This window comes from Garra rufa, chromosome 12 (genome assembly GCF_049309525.1).
Source record: "Garra rufa chromosome 12, GarRuf1.0, whole genome shotgun sequence".
Taxonomy (NCBI): Eukaryota; Metazoa; Chordata; class Actinopteri; order Cypriniformes; family Cyprinidae; genus Garra; species Garra rufa.
Window position 1 is genome coordinate 36,688,709 of NC_133372.1, and position 25,786 is coordinate 36,714,494.

Here is a 25,786-nt window from a genome sequence, read left to right on the forward strand (position 1 = left end):
TCACACGAGCCATACACGATTTAATTCTGTTACCTTAAATTCAATCAAACAGCACTCAGATTTGACATTTAGTCATTTGTTTTAAATGTTACTCAGTGGGAACTATTTGGTTAACATTGATTTGGCAGGTAAGGTGAGAGATATCTGAACAATTCTTCCTGTTAGACAAAATAATGTTGTGAAATGCATAATAATGGCAAAATTCCTACAGGGTCCCATGTTCTCACAGGCCAAGAAGGTCTTAAACCAGTTCTAATTGAGACCTCAGAGAAGGAAGGAGCTCGACTTGACTGTCTAAAAGCAGTTTCACATTCAGCCCTTTCCAAATGCAGCTGATAAATATGGATGCGTGCAGAGAGTTTGCAGTGTGCCTTCACAGCCGTAGTATTTGTGTAAATGTTTTAAAGCCTCACACTCGTGGGGATTTTGACTAGCCGAGCCATTTGCGCGAGCAACAGCTGGTAAATGAGTTGCAGAGCTATTTTATGCATGAGAACAATGTGGGAGGATATTTCATTTGTCTCTTCTCTTGACCTTCAAAGCTATCTGATTGTTGAGCTTTTTACTACAAACCCTTTAACATCTAATCATGCCACTCTCGACCTTGACACGTTGAAACGAGAGCCTTTCGACTTGAATATTGAGTGCTTCTAACGTTGCCCTTTTGATGCACTGATACGCTATAGATTCACCGTCAGGTGGGTTTGCATGCGAAGAGTGAGGGTTGGGGAAAAAGTCAGAATGTAATAATTGGCACCCCTTTGGTTTATTCAGTTTACTGATTTTCAAAGAAATTAAACAGGAATAGGGCTGAAACGATTCCTCGAGTAATTCGAGTACCTCGATTACAAAAAGTGGTCCGAGGATTTTTTTCTGCCTCGAGGAATCGTCAATTTAATTGTGGTTCAAGCGGCCGCACGGACTACTTTCAATGTGGCACAACGTGCTTACGTCACCTACGCAAGGGAAGGCCGGGGAAGAAAGGAGGAGGAGGAGGAAGCGGACGTACAGGTGTTTGACTGAGGGAGCGGGAAAATGGCAGAGGCGAGGAGAAATAGCGATGAAACAGATGAAAAAGGCGATAAAAAAAAGACAGAAAATGTCGAAAGTGTGGGAGCATTTCCGACTGAAAAGAAAGGAGAACACCGTGACGTGCATTAGTTGTAACACGGCCCTTGCATACCACAACAGCACGTCTTCTATGTTGCAGCATCTCCGCAGAAAACACCCGGACTTGAGCGGAGGACCGGAGACAAGGTAATATTAACGTAGCAAATCAGTGTGATCAACGTTAATGTATTTTACGAACATAAACGCCAGCCTTGCAGAGGGCTAGGTTTTTGTTAATTATGACTGACTACTGTCAAGTTTGTGGTTAGTTTATTACGAGCGTGACGACATAACTTCATAGAGGGTTGATTTAAAATTTAAAAGGACAGCGCTGATAAGTCTAGATGGAAATAAAAACATAAAGTTAATTAAGCAGTTTTAAAATTTAGTCAACTACTAAGTAGCTGGTCACTGGTCACAGTGTGCCTCACTCTATTGATTAGGCTATGTGTGTGGTTATTGTGTAATTGTGTCCAATACAGTAGTTGTCTTAATTGTGGACACTGCAAAAACTCAAAATCTTAAAAAAAAAAAGTATTCCTAGTCAGCTGGTGTAAATTCATAAATGCACAGCCATGAACCTACTGTATTAAGTCATTTAGTCATAGTAATATCATTTAACTAATTATTATTTCTCTTCTTTTTTCCAGTAAATCATCACAGTCTCGGATGGACAAATTTAGAAGAAAATACTTGCTTGTGAATTTAAGAAATAAAAACAGTTGATTCTAAAAAAGGAAACCAATTGGTCATTCATTATTAAGTGAAATATGTTATTTTCTCTTGTGTATTCATAATTGCTCTTTAACGAAGCAAAAATACGTTTTATCCGATTACTCGATTAATCGATGTAATTTTCAGTAGAGTACTCGATTACTAAAATATTCGATAGCTGCAGCCCTAAACAGGAATTATATAGTGTTTGCATATTATATAAGTTAACATTTTTAATAATAAGAGAAAATATACATTTCTGTTCTACACATTTTTTTGAAAATATTTATTATATATTACCTATATAAATTTCTATAATTTATATATTTTTTCCAATTATTTTGTTTAATTTTTTATAATTTTTATATTTTTCTAATATAATTTAAAATTGTATTCAATTATATAATATTATATATTATATAATAAATAATATTAAATATATTATTATATATATATATATATATATATTTTTTTTTTATATATATATATATATATACAATTTATTATAGAATACAATTGAATATATATATATATATATATATAAAATATAAATTATATATAACCTAAATTCTATCATTTTTGTATTTTTATCCTGGTTTGCATAGCCAGGTGACATTTACTTATCTAGTGTTTCTTAACCTTAAAAAGATCAAAACAATATTATATGGTGTTTCTTAACTTGAAAAAATAATTTTGTGTATATTTTATTATATATTATATGTAATTATTCTATTCTATTCTATTCTATTCTATTCTATTCTATTCTATTTTTTAGAACTTTTTAAAATATTGGTGGCATTTGAAACATTAGATATTCATTATTCATAATCACGAACGTCAGTTTATAGATTTTTTTACTTCATACCACCTTGTTTAATGATTTTTTTTTGTTAGTTAACAATATAAATAACAGGGTTTGCACAGATACTGTAAAATAAAATTCCAGATCTTTTAAATACTTTTTTAAACACTACTTATATGATGTTCAAACTGAGATCTCACAATGTCTTCTCTTTTAAAATAAAAAAAGATAAATAGATAAATAAACATATACTAATAAAACAAAATGACAAAAATAAAGTGAAGCACATGCAAAGTGTTAATACTAAAGTAATATAACGTATACCGGTACTACACTATCTGTATTTTGTGTATACTTTTTTCTTTGTTTTGTTTTTCTAACTGTACTGCCTTAATTGTTTGATGTTTTCTACCTTTTAAGGAAAAGAATCAGAAAAAAAAAAAAATTGCGAGAATACTCCGAAATCCTGATCTGAAACAAATGATTCGCCATACATGCTCCGAAATCCCGAATTGAAAGAAATGATTTGCAAAATCACACTGAAGTCCCAATCTGAATCAAATGATTCAAACACTATGGTTTTAGGTTCTGATATAAAGCAAAAGATCTTTGATGCATGCTCGGAAGTCCCAATCTACTGGATCGCAAATCATTTGATTTAGATTGGGACTTCAAATTATGTATCACAAATCCTTTGATTTGAATCATTCAATTCGCAAAATGATTCACAAACCCGTTCCGATCTAAATCACGTGCTCCGAAGTCCCAATCTGAGTCAAATGATTTTTGATACTCAAAGTTTTGCTCTAAATCAAATGATTTGCGATACACAATTTGAAGTCCTGATCTGAAACAAATATTCACAATACGCGATCCGATTGGAGAGCTTCCAAACAGTGAATCATTTTGGATTAACTTATTTGAAAAACTCTGTTTCACCCATCATTACACAAATCATTAAAATCAATATCGAAATTCAAAAATGAATGGCTCTTTTAATTCAGTCTGGCTTTTGCTAGTGAATCGCTTAAAATTAATGATCAAAGTCACGAGTTTGAATCAATTCCAGCATAAATTGATTCGGTTCATCTGTTCCTCTTTTCACATTTTCAGCCATGTTTTCACGACATTCAGTACTACTGGCTTAGCTCGCTAGTTTTATGACATTAGCTGAAATAAGCGAAAAACGTATGTTTTTTGAATTTTGTGTGAAAAGATATGTGCTTATTGAAAAACATTAAACATTTATTTTATAGATACTTTGTCTAATAATTCAAGCACTTTTTAAATACCTCTTCTGGAATATTGCTATTTTCAAGGGTTTTCAAAGCCTTAAGTTTCAAAAAGTTCTTCAAACACTTTAAGCACCTTGTATGATCCCTGAATAATAGTATATGGTGTTTGTAAATTTGTATAAAATTGTTTTTAAAGAATTATAGGTAGCATTTTAAACTTTTCAGACATCTCACTTAATCTGATTTTAATCTTTTTTACTATTTCTGTCCTGTTTTATTATTTCTGTGTTGTTTCTTAACCAGATAATAATGCACAAGATGATATTCGCTTTTTCATAGTTCTTTTCTAAAGGGGCAGAAGCTCATTGGTCATGCTGACCCTCATTTTTTCCCTGTGCCATATGCCTGCACTTTGTCAAAGGCTCCTGTTGTGGGGACCGGTCACAGTTCACATCTAACCTTTAGCAAGATTAGTCTCTGAGTGACCTATCCTGGATGATGGACTTCCCCTACTCTCTAAAATACCAGCCCTGTCTGTGGCATTATTCAGGTGAATGACAGGCCGTATTCCCCTGAGGCACCCGCGGCCCGTCTGTGTTGACAGAACTCGGCAGCACTTTGATGATATTCCACAATGTGATGATGCCTGTGTTACAGCATCAGCACTTTGTGATTTGATGTTGTTTTTTCTGTTCTTCTTACAACCCTTCATCTGCACAAATCCTCACAGGGTTTGATTGATATTTGACCCGAGGCAATTCGTTATTTGCTGTGCATCAGGTTCTCACCTTGAATTACTTTTTAAGTAGCAGGGAATAATGCAGTCTGATAGCATATGATTTGTCCTTTATCTACTTCAAATTACACATTTAGCTAAACCTATGCCTGTTGGGTTTTATTTTTCGCATTTCAGCTGTATAAGATTGTTAAAGGCATTTGACGCAGTATGCGGTAGGTGACAAGCGTGCAATCTTGTTGTCTTTCTTCTATACATCTTGTTTTGAATACACAAAAGACGAGGGCTGCACGATTTGGGGAAGAGATCAATTGAGATTTTTCAATAAAAAAATCTATTCGTTTTTGTAGGGATGCAACATTTGGCAATTTTGTGATTATATATCAATAGTATTTGGAATAGTGAGAAGAAGAATTGTTTTTTATTATTATATAATTTAAAGTTTTATTACATATTATGAAATCAATTATTTTAAAAACAGTAGTTGGCTATTTAAATTTATATCACATCATCTCAGTTTATTCTAAAATGAATAATGTTTCTGTTTGTTTCCTGGTTTACATATCCAGGTGGCATGTTTTTTTTTTTTTACTTTGTTTATTCATATTCATATTTTCTATTTCAACCTAGCTTAATGCTATTCCTGTTACTTACCTAAATATTAAATTTTGAAATATTATATAGTATTTCATTAACTTAACATAATAATAATAACAATAATAATAATAATAATACCATTTAAATATTTAAATATTATTATATTCATTATTATTGATATAATAATTATAAAATAATACTAATAATTATTGTTTATTATTAAATAACCAAATAAAAGCACTAAATAACTAAACACTTAATAAAAATCTAAAAACTACTAAGTAAAAAAAAGAAATAACTATTGTAATATTTAATTGCAAAATTTGAATTTAAGAAAAATATAGTAATTATAATGATATAATAATCATAATCATAATAATAATTTTGTTTTACATTACAACTGTAAAATTACAATTTCTAATATTTTCTTTAATATTTATGTCTTCGTTTCTTGGTTTTCAAATATTAAACTTTCACAATTTGAAGCACTTCACTCCAAAATATGCAATACATATATTTATTTAATTAAATCACAGCCTTTGCAATTTGATAATTGCATAACTGTATTGAGAGTTGCACAATCTGAAAAAAATATATATATTTTTAATAAAATAAAATATAATTTCTATATTACTAGTAGTACTAGATATATTTTTATATTATTATTATATTCAACTTTTATATTTAGATTGTATTTTTAAACGACCTTTAAAAAATCCAGGTTTGCTATGCTTGATTGTAGGGCTGCACAATTTAGATTTTTTATACATCTTGTGATGTATAATATGTCAGTATGACTATAATAATAATACTAGCTGTTATTACTAACTAATTACTGTTATTACTAAAAAAAAAAAAAAAAACGAATCTAATATATAATTATAGATATAGATATAGATATAGATATAGGTTCAAATAGAAATTTTTGATTTAGTCAATGTGGAAGAACTTGACTGGTATGCATAAAGCCAAGTCCTAACCCCAGCTGAACACCTCTAAATGCAGATCTTGAGCTAAAAACTCATCACCAAACACCAATGACTTGTACATATGGGTACAGTCATTTTAGACACTTCCAAAACTGGTGCAACAGTTTTTAAATACATGAATTATGCTTTCATCTTTGTTGCCACAGTTTTGGAAGTGCCTCTTTCTGAAAAATAACAATTATTAATATTTATGGCTGTCAAATGTCTTCGCTTCTTCAACATTAAACCATTACATTTTAAAAACACTTCCTTCTAAAATACACAGTGCATGCATTTACATAATTTATCAGTTTATTTAATGTATTTAATCACAGCCATATTTATTTTGGTCTTATTTTAATAAATCATTCAGCCCTAGGACATGATGCATATCTGCAATTACTGTACATTTTGTTTTCTGTCTTCATGCAGGCACAAGAAAAGTAATAAAACTTGCGCAACTGATTCCCCTTGTACACAATACATTTGTAAAACCTTCCTGCCTAAAGGCTGTTTTACGAGGTGCAGTGCAAGGTTGCTGATGTATCTCTTGTACAAGGAGAATGGAAGAATTGGGGACGGAAGGGCCGGCCATAACTCAGCAGAATATTTCGGGGTGCCATAATTTGAGCGGAATCAATTATGCATGCGCGCTTGTGTAATGAATGTAAAAAGAGTTGCCCTATCATTCATAATCTGGAGGGAAGGGGAAATATGAGCGCCTGGCTTGGGCACTTAGTGGCGTTTCTAAAGGGATGGGTGATACTTGAGCCGCGGGGGGCAGAGGAAGAGATAGAGCCCTTTCCTTTGTGCGCGCAGATTACAGCTCCAAATATAACACCTCGGACACTGATAATGCTGCTTCTAATGCACGTTAGAAGTGAGACGGTGACTCGAACTGACAGGGTTTTAGATGGTGCTGGTGCCACGAGGATGGAGAGGGAAAGCCAAGGCTCCTGAGTTTGTTAAGGGGTGGTTTATATCACATAGCCGCTAATTTGTTTTACTACACAATTGGCAGAACAAGACTGAAGAGTGGTTGTGTGTGTGTATGTACCTGCTGTCACAATACGGTAAATCTACAATCCGGCTTTCTGGTCATGTAACCTTGTAGAGGAGAGAGAAATCGCTGGCGTTTCTGATGACCTTCAATCAGAAAAGCTGTAAAATATTACAACCATTAGTATCCGACTCCAACACATGAGTGAAAATGATACACATAAGGGTGGTAAGATGTTATTGATGGTGTTTATGAGATCCCATGTGGAGCGTCATGAAATACCCATTCACTGTCACCGACAGACATTGGGCATTGATTGGAAAAGGATCATGTGTCCTTCGATCACAAATGGGATTACGCAGTTGCTAGCTATTTGCAGCTCGTGTAAATCGTGTCAATAAAGCATTTTGTCACCTCGTCCCTGGTGTCGACCTACTTAAGACTGTTATTCCTGGAAAATTAGATAATTAGCAGCAAGCCACAGTAAGGATGTGTGTTACAGTGATTTTACCATGGGTACTGATTGTTCTTGGGAAGTGGAGTAACCCTTTTAAACCAAAGTGCAATTCATTTAACTGTAGTAAAATCATTATAATGCCCCATTTGCACTGAAAAGAGCTTTTATAGCTGGAGGTCATTAGGTCATCAGTAGCTGTTTCTGCCACTGGAAGCCCATTAACGTTATTAGTGGGTCATCATGTGATTTTTAAAACTGACCATAGTTTCCAGTGCAGGGTGTAATATTAATAATATTAAATTTTTTGTCTCTTAGAAATGAACATTAGACAGTAGTTTGAGTTGGGATGGAAATGTAAATTTTATGTTCATTATCAAAACAGTAAAACTAGAACAACCTTGTTTTATATGGTGAAATTTAAATTATTGAGTTGTTATACTGTTGAGTTTTATTGAAATTAACCATTGGTCTTCCATAGTAGCATAATTAGATTATTAGATTATTATCAGGACCACAGAACCAATTTTTTTGAATAAATAAGCTTTCCATTGATGTATGGTTTGTTAGGATAGCATAATATTTGGCCGAGATACAACTTTTTGAAAATCTAGAATCTAAGGCTGCAAAAAAAAAAATCAAAATTGAGAAAATCCCCTTTAAAAGTTGTCCAAATGAAGTTCTTACCAATGCATATTACTAATCAAAAATTAAGTTTTGAGATATTTACGGTAGGAAATGTACAAAATATCATCCTGGGCCATGATCTTTACTTAATATCCAAATGATTTTTGGCGTAAAAGAAAAATCTTGGTTTAAAAATGTTTGGTCCATACTATGTATTGTTGGCTATTGCTACAAATATACTTATGATACTTATGACTGTGACTATATGGGTTTTAGTTATAGCTATAGGGTTATAGCTATTTGTATGAAAAACATTATACAACTTGTGAATTTTGCTGATTATTACTGCTGAAAATGGTCAATTATTGTCAGGTTTTGGGCTGTACTAATCGTTCGGATGGGGAAATACACATTTGGAGTACTATAGACCATATATAACTATATAAGTTATAACAAATCAAGGAGAAGAGTGCAGAAAACTGAGGAACAAAATGTGTTTGTGATTAGCCAAACTGAACAAGGATTTCTAGGGCAAGAATCTTGACAACATCCGTGTTTATTCTTATAATTTACGGTACCATTTACTTACTGTTATCGTTTTACTAGGGAAAATGGTACTGATATATTATCGTTATATTGATATTATTATCGTTTTATTACCCATAAACTTTATAAACTGACTTACTGATATAAAAATTGTCACTTTATTTTATTTACTACTTGTGCACAATTCACATTCACACATTTTCTTAATATTAAACTTAAAATGTGTTTTAATTTCAATATTGATGAGGATTGTACGATCTTTAAGTAATATTGGTCAATAAATGCAAAATATTTCAAGTGTACTTAAAGAACTTGCAATAGTTCCACTTTAGCAAAATCAAATATACTTCAGTATATCTTTAGTTGGATTTCAGAACTACTTCCTCACAATTAAAGTAGAAAATTAGCTGTTCCAATTTAGCAGACTTTAAATATACCAGTTCAGTACACTAAAAGTATAACTGCAAGATGTTTTATTAAGCATATAATATGTAAATGTATTTGTAGTATACTTAGTATAAAAAAATATTTTAACTACATTTCAGTATATTTATTTGTCACTAGGGTAGTTATCAGGACAGCATAGCAAGTAATAACTAATGTGGGATCACCATCAAGTGTGCATATATCAGCATCGGATGTATTCATGTTATGATACAGTATCTTGTTTTATATAAACAGCTACAGTAAATGCATTGAATTGTGACAGACAAATTATTATAAATAAAACAAAACAACTGAAGTGAAAAACAAATGTATTAAAGAGTTGCATACTGTATATGCCCACACTTTCTGTTTTGCTAGACCTATTATAGAAGCTAAACTGATGCTTGGTGAATTTCAGCGGTATTTATGAGGTCCACACTTGATGGGAATGTTTCTTGACACAGTGTGGGCATGTATGAAACCCTTGACTACATATGTTTTCACTTTGAAAATCAATAATTGTTGTTTTGTTAATCAATAAACCTAGTTAACTTTTCTGTGGAGAGCTGATTCAGAGCACTTTGCCTTCATGAATTTGAAAATTGAGGTCACGAACTTACAGTATGTGGGAAAAATGAACATTTTTTTCTACCAGCCATTTCGTCACCCTCCCGAGCACTGGCACGACTTCTCGGTTCCTGTGTTAGCGCTCCTCTGTAACATCCACAGTGTTGATGCTTTTGTTTTATTATTCATAACAAGTCAACAACTACTTGTTTAATGGTGTTCTCTGAGAGGCTGGTGAAACTGCAGACGGCATGTTTTCTTACAAGCTTGCCAGCAGGCTCCTATTATAGGAGGGGGGGCTATATGCAGAGTGCTTTTTTATTAGGCCACTGCAGCCTTCTCTCCATCCACCTGCTGAAATGATTCGTCTTTTTTTGATGGCCCTGCTGGAGTCTGCCTGCGCAAGGAAACCAAATTACTCCGAGTAAATGGCCTTGTTGGTGTTAGACCAGGAATCCAGGTCATGTGTATATGTGTAAACAGTGGTCCCGAATCCACCCCTCCAGACATTTTTATCAAGTAATCTAGCGGAGGAGTCGAGCCCTAGTGGTTAGTGGATGTGCGGCAATGCTTTGAAGTTAGTTCGCATCTGGCTTTAGCACAATGGCAATATTGGCTCAAGCGATGGTGCTATTTTAACCTGTCATTATAAATTTGCAGTCAGTTTGTGTGTGTATGTATTATTTATACATTTGTAACCATTTATTTATAGAACTGTATTCAATTTTTTAGTGTTCACATTTCATACCTGCTGTTAATTTGGGTTATGATTATTTTTGCATTTCCATAAAAATGTTTGCAGTATATGTATTTTTTAAATTTATTATAATTTTCTGTATACATATTCATTAATTTTAACATTAAACATTAATTATAAAAGAAGAGAATAATAAATACTACTAAAAATATTATTTCAGATATATAATATTTTAAATCATACTATAAAGGAAAAATGTATAAAACACGATTAATATAAAACATTCAACGCAAAACTTATGGCCCACTTTACCTATATCCACCCTAAAATATAAATAAGTGTACATTTGTCATCTATGAGATCCATAAATTGGCCGACTCTTTAGTTTATTAAGACATTGTTTGGCATTCTTAATAAACAATGACTTCTAAATGCCTAAATTTTCATCAAAATAACAGTCCAAAACAGCCTTTGAATAGAAAAGTGCAAGTGCGCATTGAGCTGCTGTGTCTTGAAGCACTTGCAATCAAAACCCTTTTATGCGTTTTGTAATTTGTATAATTTTAGAGCTTCTAAAATTGTATTATTTAGCATGGCACACAGAATCGAGCAGGTTGTGGGGCAATGAGCTGGCAGATTGTGTGTGGCTGAGGCTGATAGCTGGTTGGTTGGTTTGATGGAAGCTGTCTCACTGAAGCCCATGTTGAGATTCCGTTCACATCGGCTAAACCCAGACGGCGTTTCTGCCTCTGGCTTCTGCAGGCTGGTGTGAAGCTCACAAAGGCTCTTTGAGGACTCAATCTGCTGTCAGAGACCCTGTGATTTATCTAATGCTGTAAATGAAGGTGGAGGCTGGATTTTTATCAGGCCAGTGTGAGTTAAGGAAGCATGCGTCATGGCTTATTAAGAAGCGCTATTACTCAGGTTTTGGGCAGTGTTTGACATGTCTGAATTTTTGGATAGGCTTTTTACGTATGACAGTATCAGAATGTTTGTAAAAATACGTGAAATGCTGCCAGTATGTTGAACAGAAATTTCAGTGTTTAACTTAAGAGTAAATATTGCAAATTACTTTCAAATTTCAATTGTAAGTTTGATATTGCTATTTTACAACAGTTAAATAGTTAGAATATTGAGTAACTGCATTATAAACACAATATTGCCAGATCCAAACTAGTTCTGAGTTACCTTTGATTAAATTAACAAAATTACTTAAATTAAGATTTGTTTATTTTGCTGATGTAACTGTAAAACCTCCAAATAGGATCACTGAAAAATATCTAATATGTAAATATATGTTTATGTCGCTACCTATGTGGTGTAACTATTTAACCTGCAAATAGTCTCTGAAAAATATCTAATATGTTTATGTCGCCACCTACTGGTATAACTATTTAACCTGCAAATAGAGGTGCTGAAAAATATTTAATATGTAAACATATGTTTATGTCGCCACCTACTGGTGTAACTATTTAACCTGCAAATAGAGTCACTGAAAAATATCTAATATGTAAATATATGTTTATGTCGCCACCTACTGGTGTAACTGTTTAACCTGCAAATAGAGTCGCTGAAAAATATCTAATATGTAAATATATGTTTATGTCGCCACCTACTGGTATAACTATTTAACCTGCAAATAGAGGTGCTGAAAAATATCTAATATGTAAATATATGTTTATGTCGCCACCTACTGGTGTAACTGTTTAACCTGCAAATAGAGTCGCTGAAAAATATCTAATATGTAAATATATGTTTATGTCGCCACCTACTGGTGTAACTGTTTAACCTGCAAATAGAGTCGCTGAAAAATATCTAATATGTAAATATATGTTTATGTCGCCACCTACTGGTGTAACTATTTAACCTGCAAATAGAGGCGCTGAAAAATATCTAATATATAAATATATGTTTATGTTGCCACCTACTGGTGTAACTATTTAACCTGCAAATAGAGGCGCTGAAAAATATCCAATATGTAAATATATGTTTATGTCGCCACCTACTGGTGTAACTATTTAACCTGCAAATAGAGGCGCTGAAAAATATCCAATATGTAAATCAGTCATTCTTGAGAGGTGGGACAAAACAGGGTGCAAAATTGAAAAAATTAAAACTTTGTACTCAGACAAAGGAAACTACATTTATGTATCTTATATGTACTAAGCTACTGAGCTATGCTTTGATACAACCTCCCAACTTTTCTCTTTTTTTAAAAAAAAATGTGTTTTTAAACTTGGAATGTGTAATATAATTTCAACTTTATCTTTAACAGCTTTCTAGATGTTTTTAACATTTCAAAACACATTCTCATGTTAGTAGACAGATTACACTTTCACATGTGACCAACAATTCCACAACAAATATGAAATATCATAATGAAATATCATCAAAATATTCATCTGACGGAGGTGACAGAACTGACGGAGTTGACACATCTGACGGTGTTGACCAAAACCTGAATTTGTAGTCATTTTAACTATCAAATACATTGAATCAATTAATTACTGTATTAAAAGAACCACAACAAACAGTGAGTATGTTATTGTTTATAAAGCTTCTATTCAAGAGTCACATTTAATTATTTTTATATCTTATTGGAACACAAAATCTTACGGTGGTGACATCTGACGGTGTTGACAAATTTGCCATTTCTTTCACAAAACAAATGGAGTTCATGTAGTAGACATTTAGTTTTTTTTCTGTTGATGCTAGAGGCTAATGGAACCTGCTTCAGGAGAATAAAATGGTTTAAAGATTTCAAATAATTTTCTCAGAAATTGGATGTTTGGTGTTGACATATCATAGTTGTGACACACAAAATATTAACATTAGAATTAAAATATTCTAAAACTATAAAACTTAGCAGAGCCTGTGTGACATTGATGTACTCTGCAGAAGAGGACTGTGGCAAGGGGGTCCTTTTAGAGTGATAGCCTCTGATATTCCCTGATTTTATTACATTTTAAGTAATGTCTGACGGTGTTGACAAAAAGTGAGGACACACCTTCGAAACCTTATTAAACACACATGTCTGACTGAAAAACAACCTTGCTTTAATATGACATATTATTAAGTGTTGCCTTTGATAAAACAAGGTCTTTTTCATCATTAAGTTTTTTTTTAATCCATTTTATAGCATATGAATGAATAAACCCTTCTCTGTGGACACACCGTTTTAGATGTAGTGAGAAGACAATAAGTGTCATAGATTTCACATAATAATGAGCAAATGAAATTGAAGGGGATAATTGTGTTAAATACATTCTATTATTATTCACCAAAGCATTTACAATTGAAAATATGTTTTATTTTTAAAACTAATAGCAGTTATAATTGGTGGACATGTTTTGTCCCATGTCTCAAGAATGACTGATATATATGTTTATGTCGCCACCTACTGGTGTAACTATTTAACCTGCAAATAGAGGCGCTGAAAAATATCCAATATGTAAATATATGTTTATGTCGCTACCTACTGGTGTAACTATTAAACCTGCAAATAGAGGCGCTGAAAAATATCTAATATATAAATATGTTTATGTCGCCACCTACTGGTGTAACTATTTAACCTGCAAATAGAGTCGCTGAAAAATATCCAATATGTAAATATGTTTATGTCGCCACCTACTGGTGTAACTATTTAACCTGCAAATAGAGGCGCTGAAAAATATCTAATATGTAAATATGTTTATGTCGCCACCTACTGGTGTAACTATTTAACCTCCAAATACAGTCGCTGAAAAATATCTAATATGTAAATATATGTTTATGTCGCCACCTACTGGTGTAACTATTTAACCTGCAAATAGAGTCGCTGAAAAATATATAATATGTATATATGTTTATGTCGCCACCTACTGGTGTAACTATTTAACCAAATATAGGCACTGAAAAATATCTAATATGTAAATATATGTTTATGTCATCACCTACTGGTGTAACTATTTAACCTGCAAATAGAGTCGCTGAAAAATATCTAATATGTATATACATTTATGTCACCACCTACTGGTGTAACTATTAAACCTACAAATTGAGTCGCTGAAAAATATCTAATATGTAAACATATGCTTATGTCGCTACCTACTGGTGTAACTATTAAACTTGCAAATAGTCGCTGAAAAATATCTAATATGTAAACATATGCTTATGTCGCCACCTACTGGTGTAACTATTAAACCTGCAAATTGAGTCGCTGAAAAATATCTAATATGTAAATATATGTTTATGTCGCCACCTACTGGTGTAACTATTTAACCTGCAAATAGAGTCGCCCCAAATTACATATATAAATATATGTTTGTTTATGTCTTCACCTACTGGTGTGACTATTAAACCTGCAAATAGTCTCACTGAAAAATATGTAATATGTTGTAAATATGTTTATATTGCCACATACTGGTATAACTAGTAAACCTGCAAATAGTGTGTGTTATAATTTTACCTATTTACTATTAATACTGCTTATATATAATAAAATAATATTTAAAGCTGCTGCTGCCTGTACAAACAAGGACACACGTCAGACTAACCTTGGCAGTATTCTTACAGGTAGAAGCAGAATTTTTATGTCACTGTCATCGGAGAAGCCTTTTTTTCTCGCACAGCTGTACATTTAGCTACAAAGTCATGAAGTATTCCTTCCAGATCGCATTACACTGTGGTGTCCCATCTTTTTTTCAGCACTCTCGCCCACCATTTCTCCATTTTTCCAATGAGATTTGAACTAGCTCTGCATTTATCGCTCTGGACACAGGCAGCATAGTCATGATAATTCTCATCCCATTTCATAATGTCTGCTATGCAATCTCTTCATCTGCCGCCAGTGGAAGGGGGGAAGCACATTATCTATGGCAGAGTATTATAAGAGATTATCCCTGACAGATCTTTTCCCTCGCAGGCACCATTAACCAGGCTTCGGCCCACTTGATATTTCTACCACCTGTGACCGTCATCCGCTGGGCACAAGAGTTATTGCCATTGTATTTTTTCCCCGCTCTATAAATTAATCATGTAAGGAACTACTCCGAATCCGGTTGGACAGTGACCAAGAAACTCCCTCCCTCCTTCTCCAAAGATGCGTGAGACACCATGCATCATTAAAACGCGGCATGGCATTTGACACAGAGATAACTCTCACGTTTGCCCCAGTATGGTTTGATGCATATTATCACGCCACAGACAGAAACAGGAGGCTTTTTCCTTACTTTGAAATGTGCAAAAGGCCCGGATGGACGACAAAAAGAGAGTTGACCTCTCTCTGAAGTGAACGGGGACTGCTGACAAGACTGAAACATAAATTAGCATTGATCATTTTTGCTCAACATGCCACATTAATGACTTGAGCCTTACAGGGCTTGTTAGACATCCTGTGGAAATAGATTATAATGGTCCTACTAGCTGTCCCAGAAGTCCACCAACTCAATTGTTTTATAAACGGCACATGGTTCTTGGTACATCCAAGGACAACATTTTTCAGAGTCATTAATGCTGTATTCCCCCAGGGACCTTTTTTTTTTTTTTTACATAAGGACGTGTATTCGTGCTGATGGATATTCAACCATTTTTTTTCGAGTGCCTTAAAATAGATGTCATTTGTATATAAACTTTTACCTCTTTTTAAATTATGATACAGAAGAGCAGCATGTATATCAGTTATCTAATACAAGCGTATTAAACACCTCAAAGGATAGCGGTGCAAGGAAAGAGGATTGAATGAATTGATCTGAAGAAGTACGAAAACAGGTAGCATGCAGGGAATCAAATGTGCAGGTCAAATTAAGTTCTTCCCCCATTGCGCAGCTTTAGTTTCATCCTCCGTTTCGCATACTCACCGGTTATAGATCACCCTCATGCATCTCATAAGGAAAGACATCAAACAAATATCCGGCTATTGACCTGTCCTCCCAGACTTGATTGAGACTCATAGCGGGCTGCAGGAGCAGAATGACAAACAAAGGAGGCAGGAGGTTAAAAAAATGGAAACCAAATCGATAGAGATGACTGAAATGACGAAGGACTTGAAGGTCAGAGCTCGTGGTCCCTTAGAGTAGATAATACAGGAACATAATCAATCTCGTCTAATTTAATCTCTCCCCCCATCTCAGACCTGATCTGCACTCATTTTTTTTCCTTTCCATGGTCAAGTCTTTTCATTTTCTGCCCAATGACTGAGCTACACTCTGATATCGCAATGGTGGATCAAAGAAGTTGAACAATAGGGCTTAAGAACAATACTGACACATGAAGACTGATTATTCAGAACAATAATAATGATTTAAAAGGATATTCAGTATAGTACTTAATGGTAGAGAACTATACTGAAACTACAAAATGGTTCAGACACTTTTAACTAATCTGATACTTCAAAGCAATTTTGGTTTTAAAACACATTTGATGCTTCAAACTCCTGTGATAATTCAAAATAGATCTTCTGCAAGTAGTGATGTTAAAATACTGATGCTGTAAAGCAGTCCTGATGATTCAAAATAATTCGGAATAAACAATATTGATGTTTCAATACAGTGTTAATGCTTCAAAGCAATACTGCTTCAAAAAAGATTTAATGCTTCAAAGAAATATTGACATTTCAGAGCAAGTCTAATGGCTCAAAACAAAAGTGATAATTTAGAACAGATCTGATGATTAAAAAGAGATTCAACACTGATGTGATGCTTCAAAACAATTGTGACATTTTAAAGCAATTCTGATGATTCAAAACAATGCTGTGTGTTAAAAATGCAATGCAATGCTGTTTCTGAAATGTTAAATGTTCAATTGTGGTGTCTTAAATGTTGATTGTTTCAAAATAATACTAATGCTTCAAAACAATGCTACTGCTTCAGAGCAATTACTGTGGCTCAGAAACAATAGTGATGAAACAAAACAGGTCTGATGCGTCAAACAACAACTGGTGTTTCAAACTACTACAAGTTCAGAATGATACTGACACTTGTAAAAAGTACTTATGCTTCATAATCATTTCAAAAAGGCTACTTTAAAGAAATACCGATATCTCCAAACAAATGCTTGAAATAACACTGGCTCTATACAGAACAATACTGATGTTTCAAATCAGATTTTATGCTTTTGATGCAGATGTTGATGCTTCAGAGCAATTCTGACTAGATATTAAAAACAATTATGGTGGCTCTAAAGCAATAGTGATAAATCAAAACAGATCTTATGCTTCAAAAAGCGAACTGATGTTTCAAACAGAATTAATGCTTCAAAACAATGTTGGTGCTGAAAATTCAAAATGATACTGATGCTTCAAAGCAGTATCATTTCAAAGACTACTAATGCTGAATTAACACTGATTTGATGCTTCAGAACAATGTTGACATTTTAAAGCAATTCTGATGATTCAAAACAATTCTGACTAGATATTGATGCTTCAATACACTGTTGATAATTCAATGCAATGCTGTTTCAAATCAGATCTGATGCTTAAAAACAATTCTGGTGTCTTAAATGTTGATTGTTTCAAAATAATCCTTATGCTTCAAAACAATGTTGATGCTTTTTGAAGCAATTGCGCTGGCTCAAAAACAATAGTGATAAAACAAGCAGGTCTGATGCTTCAAAAATACTGATGTTTCACACAGATTCAGTGCTTCAAAACAATGTTGGCACTTCAAAACAATATTGATGCTTTAGTACAAATCTGATGCTTCAAAACAGATCAATGCTTCTTTGATAACTGATGTTTCAAACTGATTTGATGCTGCAAAACTACCGAACGTTCAAATTGATACTGACACTTGTCAAAAGTACAAATGCTTAAAAGCAATTCTGACCAGATGTTGATGCTTCAGTACAGTGTTGATAATTCAGCGCAATGCTGTTTCAAAACAGATCTGAGGCTTCAAAGAGATTCTGGTGTCTTATGTTGATTGTTTCAAAATAATACTGATGCTTCAAAACAGTGTTGATGCTTCAACGCAATTACTGTGGCTCAAAAACAATAATTATAAATCAAAACAGATCTGATGCTTTAAAAAATACTGATATTTCCAAACAAATTTGATGCTTTAAAACAATGCTGATCCTTTACTAAACAGTACTTATGTTTTAAATCAGATTTGACGCTTTAAAGCAGTCTTGATGCTTCAAAGCAATTCTGTTTATTCAGAACAATTCTGACTAAATATTGATGCTTAAATACACTTGTTTAAAATTCAATGCAATACCGTTTCAAAACAGATCTAGGGCTTCAAAGCAAATCTGGTGTCCTAAATGTTGATTGTTTCAAAATAATACTGATGCTTCAAAAAGATGTTGGCACTTCAAAAACAATGCTTCATTCCAAATTTGATGCTCTAAAACGAATGAAACTTAATGATATTGAAACTTGTAAAAAGTACTGATGCTTCAAAGCAATATTATTTCAAAAAGACTACTTCAAAGAAATACTGATATTTCCAAACAAATTTGATGCTTTAAAACAACACTGATTCTTTACAATACAATACTGATGATTCAAATCAGATTTTATGCCTTTGATGCTTCAAAGCAAATCTGACTAAACAATATTGATGCTTCCAGGTTTGGTGTTCACAGAAAGTGAAGGAATGTCTGAATGTTAAACATGTTATGCATCACGGTGACTTTCAAGGCTTATTCGAAATGTGATGTCCCAAGTGTTCCTGTATCGCTCATAAACCACAAGCTGTTCCGCACTCAGAAATGTCAAGAATATTACGCTCATTTGCTAGACATTTGTTACAGTTTGACACTTAAACCGCACGTCCCACCAGGGCCTGTATTTGTAAAAGCCAAAGCGGCGGCGTTGACCCTCATAAATTAAAGTGTGTATTCGACAACTCTGATGTGCTTTAAAGAGTATTGAATTCCTGTGAGGTGGATGAATTGCAAGCCGCCGTCTCGAAAAGAGGGAGGGCTGACGCCGTATAGCTTACTCCTCTATCATATTCACTGCCCTTTCAAAGTGTATCACCTCCCCTATCGAATCATAATCCTGTTCCTGAGATACGCCGGTCTGAAAATGAAATATGTTTGCAGGTTTGTAAATGTATCACACGCATTTTGCCCAGTGTAAGTGTGTAGAGCCAATACTTTTAGTACAATCCAAACATTGCCTTTGGCAGCTGAATATGTGTCGAGGTTTTGCTGCCGTAAGCCACTGAGGATTTTTTCATATCTCTCTTAGGCCCTCGCTCTCCCCAGGTCTGTCTATCTCTCTCTCTTCGATTCCCTCGACTCCTGAAAGATATACTGAGGGTATGCTCAGTATCCAGACTGCAGTTGATCAGCTGTGAAAAGGCCCATAGGCACAGAATCCTGTCTGTCCTTATTTGGATGAATGAATTATTAATATTTCACTGGTTTATCTGAAGTTACAGCTCCTTGTGCTTGCGTTGTTTTGTTTTCTAACATTCTTTTGTCTCTCTCTCTCTTTCTTTCTCCCTCTCGCTCTGTCCCTTACTCATTTCACAGCTAACAAAGCTGACTTTACATAGGAAGAACACAACTTGCTCCTCTTGCAGTTGAATGGAAATAAAAGAGATTCTGTGACCTTGGAAGATGAAGATGTTGTTGCCATGGGAACTCTTAATCCTGCTGTCACTCAAGAGCTGCCTAGCAGGTACGATATCCCCCGACTTGCCTTTGATAGCTCACCTGTTCTGCATAGACCCCACTTCACCACTGAGTGTGGCTTTTCGTGCCTCTGTCTAATCATTTTCTCATGCCTCTAGAGACAGATGCATGCTGGGAACAAGCTCTCGTGGTTGGCCCAGCAGGACATTTGTCTTGACACAGTTTCTGATGTTTCTCTTCAGCAAGTTCACCCAACTTATTTTTGCACATTTGTTCATAACATAGGAAATGTTATTCGTGTTTATGTAGCTTTGAAAAATGTTCTGAAGCACTTTGGTTTTGATTTTATATTGAGTATTGAGTGGCAACCGAACATTTTTAATCATACAAAAATCTAACATTTGTACATTTATTAATATTGCACGATTTAGAATTTTTTTATATTTGAGTAGCAACATTGCATAAGAATTTTCACTTCCATAGATTACACCTTGAATTTAAATGTATTTAGTCTTACTGTGCTGGCAGTTTTTTTCTTATATATATATATATATATATATATATATATATATATATATATATATATATATATATATATTATTATTATTATTATTATTATTTTTTTTTTTTTAATAAAGTAAAAACTATCTGCCAGTGCACTAAGATAAAAAGAAATATGCTCTTATTAAAAATACATTCTCTCATTTGTTTATTTATTTAATTATTTTAAATAATAATTCTCATTTTTATGCAATATTGTCTGTGAGGTAAATTTATCTTCTTTCACGACTTCTTAGATATTTTATCTGAAAACTGGAAACACTTTACAATAAGGTTCATTAGTTAATGTTAGTTAACATGAACTAAAAATGAACAATACTTCTACCGCATTTATTAATCATAGTTAATGTTATTTTCAGCATTTACTAATGAATTGTTTTTGTATATTTATTACTAATTAATACTACTACTATTATAGAGAATAATAAATAAAAATTAAAATATAATATAATTAAAAAAATATTACGCAATTTGTATTTTTTAAAGTCTGTTTATTTAAAAAAAAATGTATTTGTTTATTAATTGATGTTAACAAATGACACCTTATTGTATAAGAATAGGATTTTTTGCAGTGTTTTCTTTTAAGTTGTTTTTGTATATTTATTATTATTATTATTATTATTATTATTACTACTACTAAAATAAATATTATAATTTTTTGTATTTTTTAAAGTCTGTTTATTTTGCTATGTACAGTATATTGCACTATTATAATGTCTCATTATATTATTTGTGTTGTTTTTTTCCCATTCACAAATAGAACAAACCCGTGACTCACAAGAATAATGGGTTTTACAGAATATTGAAAAAGTTATTGGCATTACTTACAGCTACTTATAGCACTTTAGAAGTGCATCAAAAATCGCCATGTCCATAATCAGACCCTGTCAGCAGTGAAGTCTTTCAAAATTCTTTTAAAGTTTCTATTTAAATAAAAAAAGTGCTTATTATTTATCCTATGGTTCATGTAAGTCTCAGCACATACTGCAGCGCTGTAAGGAAGAGGCCGTCTGAAGAGGCAGGTGCCCTATTTAAACCAACCGATGTCCCCCACTCAGTGCCAGTGCTCCAGTTATTGCCGTTGTTGTGCTACAGTAACTATGCCAACTCAAATGGGCATTTGCATTCAAGCCACAGGTGCTCTTTTGATTGCACAGCTTGATATTCAGAAAGCTTAGCTGGAGAGAAGGAAGTGCAGAGGCCAGACAGCCTCAGATGGAAGGGCAGCAGCTATTCAGTGCCGAAGACCTGAGGAGACCAAACCCACATATCTAACAACCTGCTATATCTTAGCTTTAAAAGCAGACTTCAAGATTTTTTTTGTCTTTTTAGTTTCTGTCACAGTGTTGAAAATTTCCTCTCAGTGTAGAAGTTGATTAGATCTCTTGAAGATAATTAATAGTAGCGTCGGGAAATAAATAAATCTCATGTAGCCTACACATATATAGAAATGGGTCTTATTTAAGAAAATAGGTTATATTGAGGGAAAGAATAATAGTGAAAGTGTTATTTAACACTCAGATACTGAATATGAATGTAGTTAATATTTAAACAATGATCTGGATGTGGTTATAATAATAAGCATAGGAAGTTATTAAACTAGGTCGGCTGCCCTCATTTTAAAGAATCCCTGCTGGAAATCGGATTCATTGTAAGTATAAGTAAATTATTAATGATGTTAATAACATTACTATAACATTACGATTAGAAATAAATGTACAAATTCATTTAAGCAACAATTTCACAGTGGATTACACAGTGGAACAGTCATTCTTGTCGGACCAATTCAGTTCAAATTAACTTATGACATTTATTATTATAAATAAGATTACGATTTTTAGAAACACAGTAAAAAAGTTATATTCTGATATATTATTACAATTCTCATTTGACACTTCATAAGACACATTCTAATATGTGACCCTCAATATTATGTGATTTATACATAATCTGAAAGCTGAATAAATACGCTTCCCATTGATTTATGGTTTGTTAAGATAAGACAATATTTGGTCGAGATGCAACTATTTGAAAATCTGGAATCGGAGGGCGCAAAAAAAATCACAATTTTGAGAAAATCGCTTTTAAAGTTGTACAAATGAAGTTCTTACCAATGCATATTACTAATCAAAAATTACGTTTTGATATATTTATGGTAAGGAATTTACAAAATATTTTAATGAAACATGATCTAATATCCTAATGATTTTTGTTATACAAGAAAAATCAATATACAAATTAATAACAACATACATTTTTTGTCTTTACTATCACTTTTGATAAAGTTAATGTGTCCTTGCTGAATAAAAGTGTTAATTCATACTGACCCCAAACTTTTGAACAGTAATGCCTGGTTCAGACTAACGTTACACAATTTTTTTTTTTTTTTTTTTTTGACGACAATCTGATTTTGACTTCTAAAAAATCTTGTCATGTTGTGAACAAGAAACATGTCAGCCTACATGTTTCTACCCGACCATTGATATGGCAGGACTAGATAGAAGATGTATGAGTGTAAACAAACAATGGCTAGCAAACACCGTGTTTTGTCCTGTCTTGACAATGGACAAATTTGGATTGCATTAAGAGGACAGTATACAGTAGACTGTCAAAGAAAACTGAGGTAAAATAGTTTTTATTTGACCTTTTTTTTCACGCTGTTGCGGTAGTCCCTCATCATAAATGCAGGAGTATTGTTGCCATAGCTCCACGAACATTTCCTCCATTGTAAAATTCCACCTAGCAGGACCGATACCATTGCCTCTTTTTTATTTCAGCTTGTTTGAAAGGCGCTTCTGTGCTCCTATTGGCCAGTGTCACAGTTATGATGGAACTTGTCGTGGACAACGGGAAAAAAAATGAAACATGCTAGTCTTTCTGTGCTGACGTTATGAAGCATCCCGGACGTGTCATTCACTATGACACACTACATGAGATAATACGATTGAATCTTGCGTCTCCATGCCTATTGTTGTTTATGAATCCCCACGACACACTACATCAAGCAGATCGTGCCAAAATCGGGCTAAAATCGAGTAGTCTGAACAGGGCTTAAAGGATTAGTTCACTTCCAGAACAATAATTTGCAGATAATGTACTCACTCCATTGTCATTTAAGATGTTCATGATTTTCTTCTGTTATAGATGGGTGCTGGTTAGATGAGCCGGAAGACAAACTCAAATAGCAAATACTTTTAATATCTTCAGTCGTAAAGAAATTATGTTTTTTGAGGAAAACATTTTAGGAATTATCTCCTTATAGTGGACTTCAATGGTGCCCATGAGTTTGAACGTCTCAAATGCAGTTTAAATGCAGCTTCAAAGGGCTTTGAACGATCCCAGCCGAGGAATAAGGGTCTTATCTAGTCAAACGATCTGTCATTTTCTAACAAAACTAAAAATGTAAAAATGTACATACTTTTTAAACTTAAATGCTCGTCTAGTTTAGCTCTGCTATGCGCATGCATACTCTGTGTAATCCGGGTCAATACAGTTAGGATAGGATGAAAAACTCCAATCTCATTTTCTCCTCCAACTTCAAAATCGTTTTTTGTAAAGGGCATTTGACCTTCTTTGCGTGTTTACTTTATAAACACTGGGTTATAAACAAGACAAGCATTTGAGGTTAAAAAGAATATAAATTGTATTTTTGACCTTATTTCTCGGCTGGGATTGTTTAGAGCCCTTTGAAGCTGCGCCATAGAAGTCCACTATATGAAGATAATTCCTGAAATGTTTTCCTTAAAAAACATTTCTTTATGACGGAAGAAAGAAAGACATGAACATCTTGGATGACAAGGGAAGTAAACGTCCACTGCTATGACTGACTAACAGTTGTGTATGTTTGACAGCCTACATCTTTCATAGATGGACACTTCTGTGATTTAGGTTAAAAACTCATAAATACTCAATGCATATCAAATGATTTGTAATCTGCTTACCCCCAGGGCATCCAAGATGTAGGTGACTTTGATTCTTCAGTAGAACACAAACAAAGATTTTTAACTGTTGGGGTCTGTTAGTCATTTAATGGCAGTGAATGGGCCCCAAACCTTTGAAAGTAAAAAAAAAAACATGCACAGATTTAAAGCTGAAAGATTACGTTTGCTTGCGCAAACTCATCCGGGACGGTTGTCTGTTCTTCGATTTCCAACTTCTGAGCCTGATCGCTTGAAGTTATAGTTGCTTGCTCTTCGGCTGGATATCAACACACCCATAAACTTAGTAAAAGTGTGGAGGGTCTGCAGCGATAATTTTTCCCTTACCGGCGTTTGGAACCTCATTAAAAATAAAGTTCATCCACTCTTTTCTATAGATTGTTTTTTCACAACTTGGCACTGTATGACGTCTTCTGAGCCATCTTTATCGTTTGGTTTTGGCATAGACCTGCATTTGCCTCTCTCGTTATTTACACTACATGCGTAATGGTGGGTGGGACTAAACAAGCGGTGATGTAGAAACAGGCGTTGATCTTCTTCTGTGGATGCAATGTTTAGCCACATTATTACGTCATAAACGGGCACATTCCACAATCTGTCATTTTGGCAGATTGGTTTCAATATAAGCAGTTTTTAGACTAACAAGAAAGTTCTGAATCTTGATAATTAGAATTTTAACCATTTTAGGCCTATATCAAACTTGCCACTTTTCTCTAAGATTCTCAAGAAAATTGTGTTGCCCAGCTCCAGTCCCATTTGATGTCTAATAATATTTTTGAAAAATTTCAATCAGGGTTTAAGGCTCAACACAGCACAGAAACTGCACTTTTAAAAGTTGTAAATTATATGTTTTTTAGAAACATAGTGGCTTTTGGATTTAAGCTCTGCATTTGATATGGTTGACCACAATATTTTGATTTCTAGGTTGGAGAGCTGTGTTAGGTTGCATGGCAAGGTTTTGGTTTCAAAATGGTTTCAATCGTATTTGACTAACAGAAGTTTAAGTGTTTCTGTTGGCCATCATAGCTCATCCTCTCGTCCACTCGCTTGTGGGGTGCCACAGGGCTCAATTCTTGCCCCGTTTCTATTCTCTATATTTATGTTACCAATGGGTGATATTTTTGAGAAATATGAAGTGTCTTTTCACCTGTACACGGATGATACTCAGCTATATTTTCCCCTGCAGCATAAAAGTAAAGAATTCTTAGGATTCTTTGTTGGACTGTCTAAACGAATTACAAACA

General features: G+C 33.6%; 1 protein-coding gene across 1 annotated transcript in view; it reads left to right on the top strand.

The window, feature by feature from the left end:
• Positions 1–25,786, top strand: part of cntn6 (contactin 6) — a 120,166-nt gene that overhangs the window by 45,073 nt on the left and 49,307 nt on the right. Inside the window, exon 2 of the mRNA XM_073851635.1 lies at positions 19,942–20,089. Within this exon, the coding sequence (XP_073707736.1) occupies positions 20,029–20,089 (61 nt within the window). The 5' untranslated portion in view covers positions 19,942–20,028. The remainder of the gene's footprint in view (positions 1–19,941; positions 20,090–25,786) is intronic.